Consider the following 19,112-nt stretch of genomic DNA (forward strand, 5'->3'; position numbering starts at 1 on the left):
GGACGACGGTGCCTATCCCGAACGAGATCGTGGCAGAATTACTCAGGGCAACTCTGGACGACCCAATGCTTCTCGACGAAAAGGATCGACTCCAGTTTATGACAATGCGATGCGTCTGTCCCCAGTGGCGCTCTGTCGCGTTCACCACTCAGGATCTGTGGCGAGGGTTGGAGGTAACCCTCCCACTTCAAGGCCGCGATCGCGTTGCCCTGCCCGCGAAAACAAATTTGGAAATCCTCAATTCATGGTTCAACCGCGGAGGGACAGGGAATCCCCCTTTACGCTTCGTGGTGACTCTCTCAGCACGGAAGGAATACGGATGCTCAAAGGTCGCGGAGGATCTGTTCCCGTTGTTGTCCACCTTCCTCGTCGGGCGGAGTTGGGTTGAATTTGGCTACTTCAGGCCTGGGATGCAGCTTCACGGGGCCGATTTGCTGGGAGATGTGGATGAAGCTTGGACAGAAGTGGGACTGACAGTCCCAGCCCATCCATGGATTACGCTCCGCACGATGAGCCTCGATGTTGGATACGAAGCAGATTACACTCTCGGTACCGCCAACTTTCCAGCATTGAAGAGTCTTTATGTCACGGAATGGGAAATACACGACGACGACGAGATGCCAGAATTCAGTATCGAGCACGATGGATTAGAGTCGTTGCATCTCGAATTCTGCAGTGCCGCTTCTGTGGATCTAATCGCCTTGGCTTTATCCCAAGAGAGCGTTCCTGCACTCAAGGATGTTATTCTCGAGCAATGTAACTTCAATGGCCATTCTCCCAACTCTTTATCGGTGGAAGCACCATCTCCCCCCGAAGCAATCCGCTCCAACGCATCCGTGGAGCGCTTGGTTGTGGTTGGTGATGCATCCATAACTGGACTTCATTGTCTTGCCTTGCCGCAACTCCGTGTTTTGCGTCTCGATGTCGATGGCGACGAGTTTACCGAAGAGACATGGTCGTGCACCATCAAACCATTCTTGGAACGCTCGACTTCTCATCTACACACGCTATCGATTGAAGGATCCCATCCGTTCGACTCGGAAGAGCTCGCGTTCCTCATATCCTCCGCTCCCTCCCTCCACACCCTCCGTGTCGCCAGCCTGGAGAGACTCTTCGACCGTATTGACGGCCAGGAGGTCAGTTTGCCGCATCTCTCGACCATCGTACTATCCCAGCCGCTCAGACCCAGTCACCTGCATTCTTCGGCCATGAATGAAGCTGCGAGATACTTTACTCAGCGTCTCGCAGCGATGGACGGGCAGAGGCCTCCAGTGGTTCGGATCGTTCACAGACTACCGCAGCACTGGAAAGTTTACGAGTGGGATAGGTTGGATGAGAGGCAGGTGGAGAAAGTGCATGGGTTTCGACGCGTTGGCGTGGAAATTGTGCGCGATTTGAAGGGCTTCTTCCTTCATTTACGCTGAACGATTATGTATGGCGTTGAACGTACCTTGCTCATTCGGGAAAGTCTATCTAGGCTGGTAAAGCTAGACATATCATATCTGTCTTGGAGAGTTGCCAATCAATTGCCAGTCTGCTAGACGCCTATCGACCCTCGAAGGCTGACATACCTTGCGTCGACGGCCAGTGTATCCATGCTTGTAAGGCGGTGCCGCCAAAGCATCAGAAGGGTAGTGATGTCAGCTCTGACCTACAATTATCTAGCTATACAATGCTTTGTATCCCTGGATCGGACCCCACCCCGCTCCCCTGATGACATTCTATGATTGCGGTCTTCTGGTTGAACCATCATCGCATGTACGTGGAATAGAGTTAAGGGCGATTGATTGGCCCCCCTTTCCAAGCAGTCATTGGGCCCCCATTATAGCTTATAATAGGTGCGCCTTTGTGTAGATTCACCTCAGTGAAGCACCTTTATTCAAGTCCCTTAGCGTTGGTATCCGACCCGATCCCCGAAGGTCTCGGGGGTGCAGTTCGGCTCGTATGCGGAAGCTGATCGCATCATCCAATCCTTGATCCGTCCAGTGGCACCAAGTGACACCCTTGACGCCTTGGTTGCAACGTTCTGAAAGGCCCACCCCTCCCGTTCGTCATTGCTGCGCCTCCAGCTGGGGGACCTTCTGCGAAGGTGTTCTTCCCAGTGAACATGCAATGGCGCTCTGTATATCCGGCCTAATAGTGATAGTGACTCGAGCATCGATACCTCTCTGAACCCCCGGGTATGAAGATGTTATGTATGTCCTGCTTTCTTTATTTTGCCCCTGGAAGAGAGTTGCGTATGAGCACAATCCCAACTTCCCTTTAATTCCTCAACTGAGAGACTGTAGCGGGCTTATCCACTTTTGACAACCTTAGAGGGCGCGAAATAGCGTCTGGGAGCATGATGCATATCAAACACTCCGAGTAAACGACCTATTAATAGCCAGATCCGTCAGTGACCCTTACCATTCTCAGAATAGATTTGAATATCGGAGCCCCTGTCTATCATGAAACGGCGGCAGGGTTCGACTTGAATAGTGAGGCCTTACACTGGCCACTTGGGAGATAAATTAGCCGCCCCGAACGCCCGCGTAGCGACTTGGCTGAGATGTACAACCCCCCGCTCGTCGCGACCTTTCACGTTCCAGAACACCGCAACTACACGAGTTCTCGAGATCATGAGAAAGCAACGGCCAGTGAGAATCCGATAGAAGAATTTACTCTGGTTTTTCGAAGCCAAATCAACTTACGTACTGTCCATGCACGATGGCAAACATCCCCTTCTTACGCTCCAAACCCGTGGTTCGCGCCAGAGAGTGCCGTCATCCACCGGGACTTTCCTGTTCATCAAAGCCTAACTGACGGGGACAGAGCGCGATTGGCAAGGAGGTCGAAGATGATTCTCTCCCGCCAACTCCGATGAGCGCTGTGATGACAACTTGTACTATCCTTGGATCCTACATAAGTATACCCGTGGAGACGTGCCTGGGGCCAAAGCTCTCTTCGTTTTCCCTGCCAGTCGCCGTTGCTACTGGCAGCGCGAGACATTGAAAGATGTCCTCGCATGCGTTCGACGCCCATAGCACCATAGGAGCGATGTCGATCGGCTCGTTGGTGTCCATGTTTCTGTTCGGGATGGTCACCCTTCAAACCCATAACTACTTCCACATGTATCGGGATGACAAGGCTTATCTGAAAGCGCTGGTACGTTCCGGTCCTCAGGGTTGCCTTCACTGTAACGCGTGTAACACCAGCCCCCCAGGTGACAGTGTTATGGTCTGCATTCATAAACCTCAAAGGTTATCACCCAGACCTCACTAGGTTCTTTCAGGATTCTGGAACTCGCCCACACCTTCTGCATATCAGCAGAGGTCTACCGTGATACTATCGTCAACTACGGCCGTCCAGAAACATTAATAGACCTTCCCTGGCTCTCCATAGCCATCTTCCTCACTGGTGGAGTCACATTCCTCGCCAATGTACGTGGCTCCGCTATCCTTACTTCGCCCCGCGCAGTTCGCTGACAGATGGATGTGACGCCATAGGGCTTCCTATCTAGTCGGGTATGGATTGTCCTACCAACACCGTGGAGAGGCATCGGACCCGTCTGCTTCCTCGTTACCCTGGTTCAGCTCGTTGCGTACTTTGCGGCTGGAGCGTTGGGTGTTATTACGAAGAACCTGCCGGTCTATAATCAGAAGTATGGATGGCTGGTACGGGCAATCTTAATTAGTGGGACGGTGGTGGATCTTTCTCTGGCGTTCTCTTTGGTGTATTACCTTCGTTCTCAACGCGATCAGCTCCTTCCTCGGTACGTGGCTTTGGTAACTTCACTCCGAGTATCCGCTGACTACCGTTGAAGGTCGATGCGACGAATAGACCTTCTCGTACAATATACCATCTGTAGGTCTCCCTCTGGCTCTGGTCGCTCTAGAGCGTATGTTGACTTATGGTGCCTCAGGTACAGGACTGTTGACGAGGTATGGCGTCGGTTTGTGTACTCGAACGCCCGGGCGGATTTTCATTCTCTGTCGATAGCGCTGCCGCTATGGCTCTCCTCATCACGGTAAGCAGGCTGCATCGTCTCATTGAGTGTTTACTCACAAAGCATCTCAGTTCACCGTCAAGCCGAGTTCCCGTAAGCTTATTGTCTTTATTGGATGCTGACATGGTCTGATCCAACTCGTCGACAAAGTTGCCTGGGTCGCGATCTTCACATGTCGAGCCAAACGTGAGTGTTTCCCTTCATTTGTCGACGAGATGAGCGCTCAGTTCAAGGACAGTGTACTCAAATTGCGTGATGGCTTCGTGAGTTGCCTCATCCATTCCCCACCCCGCTAGAGCTGATTGATGGGTGTAGACTCAATTCTAGAGGATACCTTCGCTCTATTGATACCAACCCGAGTTCAAATTTCATCCCGTCAATTTGGTCCACTGCTCGAACACCGGGAGGTGGCGCCAACAGTGGGAGTCGCTCTGGCTCGGAACCTGTGTTCCAAGTGTCGGTGGAAATGTCGGCGATGGGTCAAGAGCTTGAGGAGGGATCGTTTGCGGTGAGAATATACGTTGCCGTCGCAGTTGTATTTGAATAGCTAACAGCTAACGTTCTTCGTCTGCAGGGGAAGAAAAGGTGATCCCATGGAATGTATTTATTTTAGCATAATATCATACGATGCGACTTAGTATGTATTCACGAGTGTAACACTGGCGCTACTGGTTTGATTCAAGGAAGTCGACAGACGTGGTAGATGTTCTGCGCGCTAGGATCGATCGGAACGCATTCGTATGGACTGGGACACTCTTTAATGTCGGCGAGTTAGCTATCCTATTCACTCTTCTATAGACTTCCGTGCCCTCACCGTGGTAGTGGATAATAGGCGGAGGACCTTGGAGACAGGCGCAGTTGGGCTCGTTGACGACGTCGCAGACGTGGATTCTCCTCTCGAGGTGCGCAGGGCGAGCGCTAGACGATAGAAACAAGGCAAAAGCAGCGACGACAAGGAAAGCCCGGTGGTGTATGAGCATAGTGACTCCTCAGACGCAGAGAGGACATGGAGACGGGGGACGGGGATGAGACGGGGCAGAAGAAGGGGCATCACCATATATTTGAGCTAGGCCATGGCAGACTGAACTCAATTTGGAACGAATGACATTGTGTGTGTTCTCAAGACCTGGACAGTTCAGGCCCCGCAAGTTACTCTTAAAAGATGAAAGGACATGGCCGTGTCAGATGATAGGCCCTTACGTGAAGGTATAGTCGGATTCTGACGACTTGAAGGTGCCTGAACGAGCCATCATTCATAAAATTCGACGGGCGCTTAATGACTACATCGGAAACTACAGACTTCTAGCACCCTCCAACCCCTTCTTCAACAACTCCAACTCAGCCAGTGCTCTCTCGCGCTGCGCCTCCACCTCCCCACCAAGCGCCGTCTCCCACCACCTCTCCCCATCCTCATACCTAACCTCCTTCCACCCACTCCTCAGAAACTCGAAATACTTGCGCAAACTGCCTCCATGCTTCGGCGACACCAGTTTCTTTACCTCGGCCCAATGCGGGGGAGGGTTGGGCTTACGGGAGGGGTCGGTTGAGATGGTGGAGTAGGGGATGGGCGAGGTGTAGGGGAAGACACAGAATCCGTTTGAGGCGAGGACGATGGAGGGTGGGACGGTGATTCGCCCGGCTTTGAAGCAGAGTTGGGCGACTGCGACGGTGTGGACTACCCACCCGTCTTTTTCCACTAAGAGGGATTGGTAGGGGATGGGAATTGTGGGTGTGGACGTTCCGGAGGATGCGGGTGAGGGAAGGTGGGATTGTTGTTGAGGGAAGAAGGGAGGTGGGGAGGAAGGAGAGCCTTCCTTTGGTTTGGTCACGTATTTAGAGACGAGGTATAGCTGTGGGAAGGGAGAGTGAGCACCATGGTCGATGGAGGAAGGGAGGGACTTACCCATTTGCGATCCCAGCTCCCGATGTAGGACCGGATTTCGAAGTCTTGGAAAGGAGGGATTTCGCGCATGAAATGAAAGTGCGTTGCTATTGTTAGACGTGAGTATTCTCAGGCAGGATAATACGAGATGTATGAATGCACGTACCTCCCAGCGCCATGGCACCGCCTGAACGGAAGAACACAGGGAAGAGTGTGACGACGCATTCAAGCCGAGACGCGTCGAGAATCTTGAGAGGTTTGGTTAGGCGCCCAACAAAGAAGGTCATGTAAACGAAGAACCCACTTTGGCATAGCTAGAGTTGCTCAAGTGGATGTTGAAGTCGCATTCGTCGATTGCTAAAGAAGGGTATGAGTAGTACTCGACAGAGTTAGAGAATTCACAACGTACTGGCCCGTGTTCGATACACATTCCTCCACTCGAACGGGCTGATGCCGACCAAGGGTACAGTGTCGATCCATTCCTCCTCCATCTGCTCTCTTCGTGATTTTGATGGCTGAAGGCGGAGTCGTAGAGAAAGAAGCACGTCACGAAGCCAAACGCGAATCACTGGACGGAAGATTCGGACTGTATTCCGAGCCCGTGGAGAAGAATGCAGGAAAGGATCGTTGGTGGTCTTGACAATCGGAGTACGCGTATGAGGAACTTACAATGCCAGAACAGCGGCCATGACTTGAAGTTCACGAGGAAGACGAAACAGACAAGCCATTTCAGACAGGAGGCGCGGTCCAGTACCCGGAGTAGAGTCGGTATTGGCAGCGAGAGTGCGAGGGAGGAGGTGGAAATCGAGGATATAAGGGAAGATGCAGTCATCGTACGCCGTCAACGATATAGAGAGAGGGAGCGAGGTGAAGGGAAAGTGGGGGGGTGCAATTGCGAGAGTGCTTGGTCCCTTAATAGCCGTGTTACCAGGATTCAATCATGCCCGAATGATATGTTGCCCCAAAGATCTTATCAGATAAAAAACGCCACGCGCAAAAGTACCGCGATGAGAACAACTCGTCCCCAACGCCGAATTGCGAGTGGATTTAGGACCGATGTTCTTCCTTTTTTTGCCGTTATATGTAGCAGAATAGAGAGTGCGACGATCGAATACTTGCCAAATGGCCTCCCCGTACTGCCCAAGCCAGCCTTTAGCCCAGGAAGAGCAGGATCATCAAGTCGGACTCTTCACATGCGTCTTCACCACCGTCAATTCAGGTTAGAACAATGTCGTACAGACTTTCGCCATAGAATGGTTTCTATTGTTTCTTCCCATGTCATATGTTCCGTTCGGCCGATATGAAGTACTGGGATTGAATACGTAGGGGTTTTCCTTGGAATTCCCCAACGCGCTCTCTTCACTCGCTTCACATAGGTGGCAATAAACAGGCTCAATGGAGCTCGGCTGAACATTCTACATACCAACCTATCGAGTTGTCGCACTCAGACCTGGGCGCGACTCATTGCAAAGTGGGTTTATAGCATTCTGTTCAGTGGTTGCCTAACCAATGGGGTATGGTTCAGAAAATTTTGAGCGAGTAAGGGACATCGCGTTTCTCTGGAATTAGTGAGGGGGAGGATTTCTACGAATTACTCCTCCAGTGAGGCCATCTAGCTAACCCATCGAGCTCGAGGGACCAGGGTCGATCCTCGAGGCGCTCTTCGACGGTCTGTCAAGCGCCTTGATGGCAACGGATCTTTCCGAAAACATTGGTCAGGAACATCAGTCAGCGACATTTGGTCATGGGATTCTTGGCTCAAGCACATTTGCGACCACATGCTTTCTTGGCCCTCACCGACGTTCCTATCTCGATCCTATACTATCCAACGGGCTTGGTGTAGGCCACTAGAGCCCAACACAATCCTTCGACAGCCGGTAGCGAAAACCGTAAACCCCCACACCAGTTGACACACATCTCCAACCAGAATTCGATTCCGCCCGTCACCCGGAGTTGTTCCTAACTCGCCGTGCCGACCGTGTTGTGACCACCATTCGTTGCTGTTAACCCACCACCTCAACGCACAATCAGCTTATTCCCCGCCTTGGACGCTAAGCGCTCACGTTGAAGGATGCTAGGATCGCTCTTGGGGTTGGCTACTTCGACATTGGGCGGCGGAAATCCCAGTGTTGTGGAGAAAGGCGATGCTGGTTCTCCTGGATCCGTGCAGACGACCACACCGCTCAGTTCACCAGGTATTGGCTCTGAAGAAGTAGAGAAGGGATCCAACTCACCCCAGCCATCTTGGACTCCAGCGTACCAGAGTCCTCCGCCTGTCAAGGCCAAGTACAAGCCCGAGGAAGCGCTCGACGATCTCCCCGGGGTTTGCTATGCTCTCCAACTATTCCTGGAGTCCCATATGTTGGAAGCGGAGGAGTACTGTCATAAGAACGATAAGAAGAAGTGAGTTTGGCTTGTTGGATTAACCTTTCTCTTCTGATGTCTTCATTTCCTCTAGGGAACGACTCTATTTTGCGACTGGGTTCGGTCTCATCCAATGCGTCAAGGGGTTAATGTCGTACGAGGACGACGTAAGCAAAGCACCGTCACCTCTCCTAGTCCAAACCTCTCAACAGGTTCTATAGGACCTCGTCGCCGGCCTTGCACACACCAGACAAGGAAACCACATCGCCGACCTCCATCGCAAGAAACAAGCCTTCCTCGGGTCTCGTGTCGCTGGATATGTCGTTTCCGCCATTCACTCCAACCCCGTGGCCTTCATCAAGAGTATGACGCCCGTCGAACGGCACGCCGAGTTGGTTTATGCGGAGAGCTTGTTCGAAAAGGTGCGTTTCGTTCGGTTCTTGCGCCCCTAATCGCCCTCATTTGATTCGCACAGGCCTTGCTCGGCATCGTATACTCTGGAGATTGGCTGGCGTTCATCAAGGAAGCGTAAGTTTACGTCTACCTTTTCCCCAACCCCGCTCCTTTCGGTCTGTTTCAAGTTCCACGAGGTTTCGGTGCTAACTGTCCTTTTCCCAGTCTCAATATGCGAACAACCATCACGATATACCGGCAACTGGGTCAATATCTCGATACCGTCGATGCTGAAGCTGCGGAACGCGGAGATGGACCTATCGACAAGAGCATTGATCCCCACTTCCGCTCTGGGGTGTATCTCGGAGTGGGGTTGTCCAACCTGATTCTGAGCCTCATGCCCGGGAAGCTGATGACGCTCGTCGAACTATTCGGATATCACGGTGACCGAAAGCTGGGACTCGAGATGTTGGCGAAAGCAGGAGGATGGACGAAGGATAGCGACGAGCCTTCAGTTCCAGCTGGTGTGTCTTCATCTGCTCTTTCGTTGCTTTGACGGAGCTGACTTACCTTTCTTGTAGCTGAAGAAGGTATCAGAAGAGTCGTATGCGACATGGTCCTCATGATCTTCCACCTCGTCATCTCCAGCTTCACCTTCGACGGCGTCGACGTCTCTATGGCCCGAAAGATCCTCGACTGGAACCTCAAGCGATTCCCGAACGGTGTCTTCTTCCTCTTCGGTGCTGGACGTCTCGCTGTTTGTCGCGCCCAACCCGAACGCGCCATCCACTACTACACGCGTGCCATGGAGTCTCAATCCCAATATCGCAACCTTCACCATATCTCCTACTGGGAGATGGCGCTGGCGAACATGAGCTTGTGGGACGTCAAAGCGAGCTTGGAGTGCTGGAGGACGCTGGAGAAGGAGGCGACGTGGAGTAAGGCCATTTACACATACGGTCTCGCGATTTGTATGTTGGAGGTCGCGGAACAGGAGAAGAACGAGGATATGAGGAAGGAGGCGGCCAAGTTGATGAAGAAGGTCCCTGACCTGAGGCAGAAGATTGCTGGAAAGTCGATTCCCCTGGAGGTGTGTCCGATGGCTTTTTCATGCGGTGCTCAGTTCAACTGAGCTATTTGTAGAAACTCGTTGCGCGCAAAGCTCGCAAGTTCGAATCTCAGAAGGGCCGACTCGCGCTCCCCGTCCTCGAACTGACGTACATCTTCCAAGGCATCCAGCATTCACCAGGTCGTATCATTGTCTCGAAGATTCTTCCTGAAACTGAGAGGGTACTGGCCAAACTCGAGGCGTGTGCTGGTAACGAGAAGAAGTACGAGGGCGGGTCGGGTGGTTATTGGGACGACTACTGTATCGCCAAGTTCCTTCAGGGCGTTTGTCTCCGATACGTGGCGTACCCTGACCAGGACGCTGAAATTGATCCCAATGAGAAGCTCGACATCACGAAGGAGGACGCCGAGAGGAGGGCAGAACAAGCGTTTAGAGCAGTGTTCGAGCATGGTCCGAAAATCGAGTTTGACCATCATATCGTCTACCACGCGCGTGAGTGTTTTATCCCTTGATTTTGATCTTTCGTTGGTGTTCATGGACCCCTTTCATTTAGACTATGAGCTTGGAAGATTACTGGCGTGTCAAGGCAAAGTGGACGAGGCGAGACACGAGTTCGAGCTCGTGCTCTCAGGGAAACATCTGGAAGTGGGTCCGTCGGGGAAGAAGGGGAAATACAGCTTGGAGGTAAGTTGCTTCCCCTCTGTTGCATTGGGTTCTAGGCGACTAATACCCCGCGATAGAATGCATTACACATGCGAACACACGCAGCGAATGATGCTCTGAGCCGGCGCCGACTGTAATACCACCTCGACATTCGCTTCTCTTCTCTCGTCCCGACTCCGGCCCGTCCAACTGTTTCCTTGTCAACTGTACTATACTCACCACATTCCTTTCGCTTTCGATCTATCCATGTTGTTGTTTGGCTATCTTATTGGATCTATACTTAGCCATCTAGTTAAGATCTTATTTTCCCGTGTATTGACGACCTAACCCCTGTATTTCTCTAGACTTAATTATCGCGACCTCGTGTCTTCGCCCAATTCATATACTTGGAACTCTCAAGGCTTGCTCGAATCGCTCACTGTAAGATAGGTTTCAAAATTGATTCCTTTTAAACTTGATAAGAAGGTTGGAACTTGGGTACACGAGCGATATCTACAGGTAAGCTACTCGATTCTCGCATGTGGAACGTTAACGACCCGATTGAACTTTTAAATTTAGGAGACGGTGATGGTAGCGCGGCCGCTGCTGAAGTAACCCTCGGTGGCGACGATCTGGTAGTAGTGGTTGGAACCCAACTGCATGCCGAAGTTCCTCCAGGCGTTCGCGTGGCAAGCGAAGTCAACAGTTCCACTAATCTGACCACCGGGGTTCTTCTTGGGAGTCCTGACGCTCCAGAACTGCTGGAAGGTGGCGGTACCGTCGATGGAGGGCTGGTTGTAGCGCCAGGTCTGGAGGACGTCGTAGGTGGCACCGTTGCAGTTGACTTGACCCTTGCGTTGGGCGGCGGAGGCGGGGTTGTAGGTGCCGTAGGACTCGACGACGTAGTACTCGATGAGCTGGTTGCGAGTCCAGCCGTAGACGGCGAGGTAGCTGTTGCCGTTGGGCTGGTAAGTACCGGAGTAGTTGATGACCCTGTGCGAAATGACGATGTGTTAGCCCCGTTTCTCGGTTGTACGCGATGGGCAGTGCATACCTGTTGTTGGTACCAGGGTTCCATCCCTTGCCACCGACCAAGTTGCCGTTACCTGACCATTGGAGGCTGTAGCGACCGCCGGCCTCGTTGGTGTAGTAGGCGGTGCCTTGGTTGTCGGTCCACCACGAGTAGAAGTAGCCGTCATGGCGACCCTCGGAGCTGGGGGTGCCAGCGCGAGCTTCGAGAAGGCTGAGGCCCTCAGTCGCGTTAGTGGCGGGGACGGCGAGAGCACCGATGATGGCAGAGGCAGCAACGAAGAGAGAAGAGAACTTCATTGTTGGATGGACAGTTGGGTACTGTTGCTGTTAGGAGGAAGATGGAAGCTGGCTTTTATAGCCTCGAGCAAGAACCTCGGGACAGTATTTGAATTCGTGTAGCGCTCAGTCGGGGATGGACCGATGGAAGCCTTGGACGACATGTTCGATAGTAACGATATGGAAATTTCGACCACACGCGGGGAACGGATGGAAGCGCGTTTCAGAGCCGTGCAGTGTCTTCTCTTCTGCTCTCACTGCGTTGAAAAATGTACATTCTCGCATTGGTTAGCCTTTTCCTGCACGTGAGACGCGAAAGTCGCACAATCCGGCCATCTGAGAGGTAAATTCGACACGGGTGGCAGGTGGAGCGAGGAAAATCAACCGAGGCAACCCACTTTAGTTTAATGACCGTCACATGCAGAGGTGCAATCTCTCTGACATAGCTTTTCCCTTCGATTCGGACCGTTATTTCACAGAAGAAACCTAACTATCCGAGGCTCAACCTTGTCTCTTCCTTGCGAAACAGCTTTTCCATTGATTACTTGTCTGTGAAGCTTTACGACGCAGAGAAAGCGCTCTCCATGAAGCACTTGGTCGAACGACGGGTACAATACTCGAAGCGCTCTTTCACGCTCCATACGGCGACGGATCCGAAGGAAGCAAACTGGGAGGATTTAAGGAGATTTAAGGCCGCTACGACCGGTCCCTTGCGCATACAAAACGGATTTTGCTCGGATGCCCGGTTGCAATGCAGGTGCGGGGTGGTCAACGAGAATCGTAATTTCATCAGTTGGAGAAGCCAAACTATAGAAATCCCCAGACGAAGAAGCACGAATGGTGTGGCGAGAAGTATGGTTTGAGTATAAGCGCCGGCCTCGAAGGGAATGATCGTTGCTACATTTTGGTATTCCTGCAGAGGTTCTGGTGCTTGCCGGGGACGGCGGGAAGGACCGAGCCGAGTGGGGCGAGTACCGTGACTGGTCGATGACTCTCGAGGCTCGCATTAACGGTTTAGCCATACCTCGAACCCTATCCGATATACATCCTCGGTTGTTCCAACGAAAAAGGAATGAATAGCTGGGATTGAAGTCTCCTTCGAACTGGGTTAGAAATCTTCTTTTGTTCCTATGCTCCCCGATAGAATGTGTACCTACGCAGCCAATGGACGAAGTATGCGTTCTGGATTGTTCGAGTGAGCCTTGAAACACCGGAATTCAAGAGCATTCTCGAGTGAGAACTCTTTGGCGGACCGCTAGCGGGGCGAGAGATGGGAGAAGTGCCTTCAGCTTATATAGGTATGCTCATAGGAGGTTACTGCCCGCTAATAAATTTGGATTCGAACTTTCAGGGCAGTGTATCTAGCCCTTGCGGAGTCGAGGACGAGTATGGAGAATAACTGTAACCAGTCAGAGGCGATCCATTAAAAATGATTGCGGAAGAAACGACCATCTCGTATAATAGAGAGATGATAGCACCATGAGGGAGAATTCACTAGGTAAACATTTAGCGTCTAGTACCTCGACAAGTACACAGTCAGGTGGAGTGGAGCGGAGCGGCGATCCCAGACTCAATTGCTGACCGCTTTGTCTACAAGCTGGGGAACTAGGCACTGAAAGCTCTTACCCAAGTAAGTATCTCACTAATAAAGAACCCCAGTTTACATCCAATGCGAAATCGAAGGGAGAACGGTAACGTGACCGAGTCGCGAAAGTGAGAACCTCAATTAAGCGCGCGCGTCGGACCTCCGTGATCATCGATCAAGATCACAGCGCCCGAGACGTCGACCACTCCAGGCTCTCCAGGTGCAGAGCATCCGATGCCACTGCTCAGGTGAGCTGGCCCAACAACGAGGGTGCCTTCCAGTCGTGAGTCTAGACAAGAAACCAAAGCACAAGAGATCAGCGGAGATGAAATCTTTGATATCTTGTTGCAACTCGTGTTCGTCGTAAGTAGATCATACCCTCATTGAGACATCTGTGGGCGTCGACGCATGTCTTCTCCGAGTACAGCCTGTCAAGAAGAAAAAGTTTTTTGTCGCCTTCTTTGGGACAAGAAGAGGCGCTTTGACCTGATGGACATTTTCTGACTTTGAAAATTAGGACCGTTAGGTAGGGATAGCGTAATGAAGGGCGGAGAGAATCCTCTTTGGAGAGCGATGAGTGGGAGAGTGGCTCCAGTGTGACTGATAGATGGACCTCTGATGAGAAAAGATACACGAAATGGGACATTGACAGTCGAAGGGAAGGGTGGGGATCGGTGCGGGTCCCTCCAACATTGTCGCTTCTATTCTTTTCCCACCGAGACGGTGTGGCAGTCACCATCTCCTCTTCAACCAAGTCTGCCTAGAGCGACAAAAAACGCGACGGCGGATAGCTTCTTAGGATTAATCTGAACAGGTGGAACGTCCCTGAACGGTCGACTGCGCGGTGGAAAAGGAACAGGAAGGTACCTGAGACATGTCCTCGATAATGACCTGGACGGCATTCCAAGTGCCTCTCGGTGAAGAAGCGGAACGACATGCCCATATCGAGCTAGTCAATCCTGACAAAAGTGGTCTTCGGCATTGCCTGATGTCCTTTAAACCTTGAATGACGATCAAAGCCAAGCAAAAGAAAAACGAGGACAGGCCATCTCCCAGTGGCGAAGAGAAATGAGACTGTCCTTCTGTGTGACTTCCCGGCAAGACCCTTTTTGCGGCGATGAGAATTATAGAACAGGCTTTAACTAAGGGATAAGCCGGCTTTAGATACGACACGCACGACCGTATCTTTCGGCTAACAAAGGGGGCCATGTAATTAAGGGAAAGAGGGACCGATTGCCACTCAGTGTTACAGAAACACGTTGGATCCCTGAGGCGTATACAGCTCTACGTTCGGCGGGAAGGGAGCTGTGATAGGAATAAATAAACGTTGAAGGTAAAAGCTGTGAAGGACCTGCAATTGGGCAGATATCCTGTGACCCTAGAATTTCGGAAGGGGAAAAAGCGAGAAAGCACTGCGTTAGTAATTGTGGGCATTTAGGGCGGGGGATATAAAGTTGAATCTCCCTGTCTCCGCCCCGTTTATTGATCCCCCGAACATTGGTCACCGGACATCCTTCCTCCATTCTTGCCACTCCGTTCGAATTTCGAACTTTAGTCCATTCCCACAAACACTTCCCGCGAAGCGAAAAGTCCAGTCCGCGTCTCGCTCGATCCATTCCAACTACAGCTCGCTACAGGATGGTAAAGGTTCGTACTGAACGTTCACTACTATGCGAGAGCGCAACGCTCATATATTTTGACAGACGTGTACCAAGGGTCAGAAGAAGAGCGCAGTGTCCAGGCGGAAGCCTGTAATCTCGGTGCGTTAATCATCCACCTCCCGTCCCCAGCACGGCTTCTTACAGGCGTCGACGGCGTTTTATAGGGCGCAACTAAGGTTCGCTGCAGCGTCAAAAGGCGTACACCTTGCGTGAGTCCGTGCCCTTTATTGATTCTCGATATCTCTTTAAAAGCGGTTTAGGAGAAGTTGCCACCGGATATGGTGTTCGCACCTATCGATCGCCCAGACCATGCGAGCCCCGACTACATCATTCCGACCGATGAGAAATCGAAGGAGACTGGCAAGCGCATCACTCAAACTGCCGCGAAGAAGCTGAGATGGGTCCTCGCAATCCTCTTCCTCTGGGTCGACTTCAGAGAACAGCCCGATGTTCTGGGGACACAAGTCTATTGTATGGCGTGTTTCCGCAGAATAGTCCTCGACAACAGGGAGAAATCGACGCAGCACGGCAAATGGTACCTCAGCAATCTGTACAAGCATTTGAGGACTGCGAGACACCGAAGGAAGGAGAAGGAGTGGCGCAGGGATAATCCCGAGCAGCCCTGCAACGAGGTGAGTGTTGATCTGCGATGGATGCGACTCACGAGTCTGATCGATTCATAGGAGGAGCCTGTCGTTCAGCGATGTCGCTATGGAAAGGTGAGGGATTAGCGTCGATGCGGTGGTACGACGACTTACTGAACACCATCCTATAGCCCATCTCGCCATCGTCATCTCCATCTCCATCGCCGTCGACTCCTCCCTCCTCTTACGTCCCACGACCCATCTTCCGGTTTTCAACTTCCGAGGAGGTGAGTTTCCGACACAACGATCGCTCCGATGAGCTGTGTGCTAACCAGGGACCGTCTAGTTGTTGTCCTACGGTAACACGACCAACGGACAACAAAACGCGAACCTACACATCCATCCAGGCCCCGATTTCAGACGAGATCAATATCCCGCGCTTCGTAGACCAGACGATGTACAGGCCGGTTTCGTCGCCCGTTACTAGCCGCTGTGTACCTATGGATCTGCGTCTGCGATGTGGAGGTGATTAGGGCTCTGGACAATCGATTCACTCGACGATTTGTCGCTGAATCTTTCTGCTTTTCTTATGTAATGGCTTTCTCGGCCAGTTTGATCCTTCCTATGGTTTCCTTTCAATACGCTTTCGTTGCGCTTTTCTTTCGCCTGGTTTTCGAATACTTTGACTCGTATGTATGCTCATGTATGCTGGCCAATGGCCTTTGTGCCTTGTGCTTATTTATCAAGGTGTTCCTCATCGTAAGCTTGTCGTAACGTCGAAATTCCGGCATCGTTAGAGTTGATGAAGGATCATCGGACTTCGAAACCATCAGTCGCTCGATGTTCTTCGACTTGGCGAGGGCAGTTGTGAGTTTTGAGCAAATTGACACGGTGTTTGACAAGACGACCTGCATAGAATTCCCCTCCCGTCAAAATTGAGTTATCTACTAAGAGAGAGGCAGTGGGACGTGAGCGCGAAAGTCGGGGTACGGTCCAACGGAGCGGCGGAGGTTCTGTTCTGCTCCCGCGAAACATGCCTGCGAAGTGCTGTAAAAAAGAATTCCGTCGAACAGGGCGGCTGTTCGATGACTGAGCCACACATTGGTGCTTTCCCCGAGTCACCGGTGAACCCCGATTACAAAGTGGCGAGCAATGGGTTCAAGGAAAAAAGGCAACGTACACAGGGACCTGGAATATCCTAAATGGTAAGTAAAGTATGATATCGGTGGAGATGCGGAGTGAGAACCGTTTGTGGTTAGACGATTCTGACAACAGAAGGTTCTTGACGTTCTTTTGATGGCCTTGTACATAAGTCTAGGAAATCAATACCGAACAAAAAAGAGGGTGGTTACTTGGATTACTCGTATGATCAGGGAGTGGCGTCGGAAAAGTCCCATTTTGCGACGGAGAATCGTCCAGGGGGATTCTGACCAATACTCACCAAGACCGGAATTACTACAGCACCAGGTTCTGAGGGCACGAGCCTCGTTCCTATCCCTGTAGACGCACCGTTGAAGAGGCTATGTTATTCGCCTAGCGTTCGATCCAAGGAAAAAGGGATTAATCAGTAAGGAAGGGTCAGCGCCGGAGCCCGCCCTTTACAGCAAACACGTTGCATCCTCGAGGCCATACCATGAGTTCACAGTCAAAGCGTCACTCCGAGTTTGGAAAGATGGGGAAGGACAAGCCTGTGAGCCTCCTAAAAACGGAACAAATAATGCGACTCCTTTTTCGCACGAAGATATAGAAGTTAGTTATGGGCGCCTAGGGCGGGAGATATAAAGTCGAGGTGGCGGTCCGTAAAAATGGATTCCCCCAGAGCCACTCCCTTCCCTTGTTTCTCTCACCAACGTCCACATATCAGTCCTTTCCCCCTCGCCCCTCGCCGCTACACAAACCTCTCTCGGTAGTGCATATTTTTAGAGTGAGCACCTCCATCCTCATCCATCTTCGAGTCGCATGCTTATGAACAACCACGCTCATTCAGACATAATGGCGGTAGCTGTGAGTCGGTCGTTGCACGTATTGACGTTCCTATACTCACCTAGAATAGCCGACCACGCGTTCTCAGACAGCGGCCAGCGGGCCAAGTCCCAACGCCTCGCCAACAGTGAGTGATAAATCGCCAGCGATACTCCCTCTCCCTCATCATGTCGCTTTTCTGTAGCAAATGGCTGGGCGCCATGAGGACCTGAGGCCTACGGGCAAGGTGAGTTCTAGTTCGGTCTCCCATGCTTCGATCATAGACTCACCCAACATCCAATCGCCAGGAGCTTCGTCGTCGCTCAGCAAGACCCGGCTATCGAGACATGTCGGAGCGCAAAGCGTGGTTCACCTCAAAGCCCGAGCTACAGATTGTGTCACCAACGGTTGTCAAGTGCATTGCCTGTAACCAAAGCCTCCAGCTCGAGGGCCCGAAGAAGACGGTCAAGAACAACAAGAAGGGTGGATTTTACCACCACAACGCCAAGAAGCATTTCTTAACCAAGATTCACCAGCGCAAGATGGAGGAGTGGCGGGAAAAGAAACGGTTGGAACGTCTCGCGGCTGCTGCCAACCAGCAGAAGAGCAGCGCTAGGATGTCCCTCGCGTACCTGTGTGATCCATCGGTGAGTAGTTTCGATACATCTACTGTCGCTACGGTGCTTACTGGCTCCCATCCGTCACTGTCGGTGCCGACTCTTCCTTCCAGCCATTTTACAGCCCTGTCGAGCACAGCGTCGCTGCGATGATGGCTCAAATGAGCCAATTGACTCTGACCGGCTTCCAGGTGGGTGTTGGATCTGAGGTTGTCGATGATACCTTGCTGATGCGAAGACGATCTAGACGTTGCCCAACGGTTCCCCGACCAACGGGCAACACAACGCGAACCTATATATCTAGCCAGTCCCACACTCCGAGCGAGATCATCATCCCACCCGTCGTAGACCAGTCGATATACAGGTTGGTTGCGTCGCCTGTTACAAGTCATTCTTCACCGATGGCTCTGCGTCTGCGATGGGAGGCGATTGTGGGTTCTGGTCAATCTGGATTCTCGACGACGCGTCGTCGACGACTTCCCTTGGCATGTTTTCCTTATGTAATTTCGCTCTCAGTTTCATTTCTTGCTCTCGGCCGAAGTGTCCAATATGCTCTTGTTGTCGCGTTTTGCTTTCGAAATGCTTTCTTTTGTGAATCTCTCTGTACCTATGTCAATATGCCTTGAAAATGCATTCATTCTCACCTTCCTTTGAATCGATAGAGTGAGATCTGCTGGGAAAGTGCCTCGGGTGCCCTCCAACGGAATCGTATGTTTTGATGGCATTGATTCGGACTTCGAATCTGGCTCTCGCAACAAGACTGGCCGTCTGTAGCTTGCCTTCACCGTGATCTCGACAATCCAAAATCGTGTGCAGCGCTTACCGACTTCCCATTCGACATGCGAGTATGCTTAAAGATGATAGGGTCATGAAGGAACCACCTTCTCAACGTTGAACGTGTTGGAACCCTCGTGTTCTACACGAGGCGCTTGTGTAAGTCGGAAACCGGTGCTGATTCCGTTACGCCGCTGATACTTACCAGTTCCAGATAGGCGCGGTGTCCCCTTTCAGCTCGAAGCCTCGTGTACGCGGAACCAAGCCGCTTAGATTACAGCACTCC

The 19,112-nt window shown here is 51.9% G+C and overlaps 7 protein-coding genes across 7 annotated transcripts; 5 read left to right on the top strand and 2 right to left on the bottom strand.

Moving 5' to 3' along the window:
- Nucleotides 1-65: 65 nt before the first annotated feature.
- CC1G_12453 (hypothetical protein) lies at nt 66-1,424 on the top strand (the record flags this gene model as incomplete). The annotated part of the gene is made up of 1 exon (XM_001834523.1): nt 66-1,424. The coding sequence occupies one exon, from the start codon at nt 66-68 to the stop codon at nt 1,422-1,424; it is 1,359 nt and encodes a 452-aa protein (XP_001834575.1).
- A 1,535-nt stretch (nt 1,425-2,959) lies between these two features.
- CC1G_12454 (hypothetical protein) lies at nt 2,960-4,532 on the top strand (the record flags this gene model as incomplete). The annotated part of the gene is made up of 11 exons (XM_001834524.2): nt 2,960-3,144; nt 3,203-3,216; nt 3,272-3,419; nt 3,486-3,751; nt 3,803-3,843; nt 3,902-3,920; nt 3,979-4,006; nt 4,057-4,078; nt 4,136-4,171; nt 4,224-4,248; nt 4,313-4,532. The coding sequence occupies exons 1-11, from the start codon at nt 2,995-2,997 to the stop codon at nt 4,530-4,532; spliced, it is 969 nt and encodes a 322-aa protein (XP_001834576.2). The 5' UTR covers nt 2,960-2,994.
- Nucleotides 4,533-5,181: 649 nt separating this feature from the next.
- Nucleotides 5,182-6,358, bottom strand: CC1G_12455 (hypothetical protein; the record flags this gene model as incomplete). The annotated part of the gene is made up of 6 exons (XM_001834525.2): nt 5,182-5,222; nt 5,286-5,835; nt 5,889-5,974; nt 6,034-6,115; nt 6,172-6,224; nt 6,277-6,358. 6 exons carry the CDS (start codon nt 6,356-6,358, stop codon nt 5,182-5,184), a joined length of 894 nt encoding a protein of 297 aa, XP_001834577.2.
- A 1,580-nt stretch (nt 6,359-7,938) lies between these two features.
- On the top strand, nt 7,939-10,493 carry CC1G_12456 (hypothetical protein; the record flags this gene model as incomplete). The annotated part of the gene is made up of 9 exons (XM_001834526.1): nt 7,939-8,270; nt 8,326-8,398; nt 8,453-8,653; nt 8,707-8,759; nt 8,850-9,148; nt 9,206-9,714; nt 9,768-10,185; nt 10,247-10,377; nt 10,434-10,493. 9 exons carry the CDS (start codon nt 7,939-7,941, stop codon nt 10,491-10,493), a joined length of 2,076 nt encoding a protein of 691 aa, XP_001834578.1.
- Nucleotides 10,494-10,910: 417 nt separating this feature from the next.
- On the bottom strand, nt 10,911-11,664 carry CC1G_12457 (xylanase; the record flags this gene model as incomplete). Its single annotated transcript, XM_001834527.1, has 2 exons — nt 10,911-11,328; nt 11,390-11,664. The coding sequence occupies 2 exons, from the start codon at nt 11,662-11,664 to the stop codon at nt 10,911-10,913; spliced, it is 693 nt and encodes a 230-aa protein (XP_001834579.1).
- Nucleotides 11,665-14,866: 3,202 nt separating this feature from the next.
- CC1G_12458 (hypothetical protein) lies at nt 14,867-15,960 on the top strand (the record flags this gene model as incomplete). Its single annotated transcript, XM_001834528.1, has 7 exons — nt 14,867-14,875; nt 14,932-14,988; nt 15,054-15,098; nt 15,150-15,521; nt 15,573-15,608; nt 15,665-15,760; nt 15,820-15,960. 7 exons carry the CDS (start codon nt 14,867-14,869, stop codon nt 15,958-15,960), a joined length of 756 nt encoding a protein of 251 aa, XP_001834580.1.
- A 1,505-nt stretch (nt 15,961-17,465) lies between these two features.
- CC1G_12459 (hypothetical protein) lies at nt 17,466-18,700 on the top strand (the record flags this gene model as incomplete). Its single annotated transcript, XM_001834529.2, has 6 exons — nt 17,466-17,477; nt 17,527-17,583; nt 17,641-17,682; nt 17,744-18,082; nt 18,166-18,243; nt 18,300-18,700. The coding sequence occupies 6 exons, from the start codon at nt 17,466-17,468 to the stop codon at nt 18,354-18,356; spliced, it is 585 nt and encodes a 194-aa protein (XP_001834581.1). The 3' UTR covers nt 18,357-18,700.
- Nucleotides 18,701-19,112: the final 412 nt, after the last annotated feature.

The sequence above is a fragment of the Coprinopsis cinerea genome (genome assembly GCF_000182895.1).
Source record: "Coprinopsis cinerea okayama7#130 chromosome 10 map unlocalized cont3.10, whole genome shotgun sequence".
NCBI classification, from domain to species: domain Eukaryota; kingdom Fungi; phylum Basidiomycota; class Agaricomycetes; order Agaricales; family Psathyrellaceae; genus Coprinopsis; species Coprinopsis cinerea.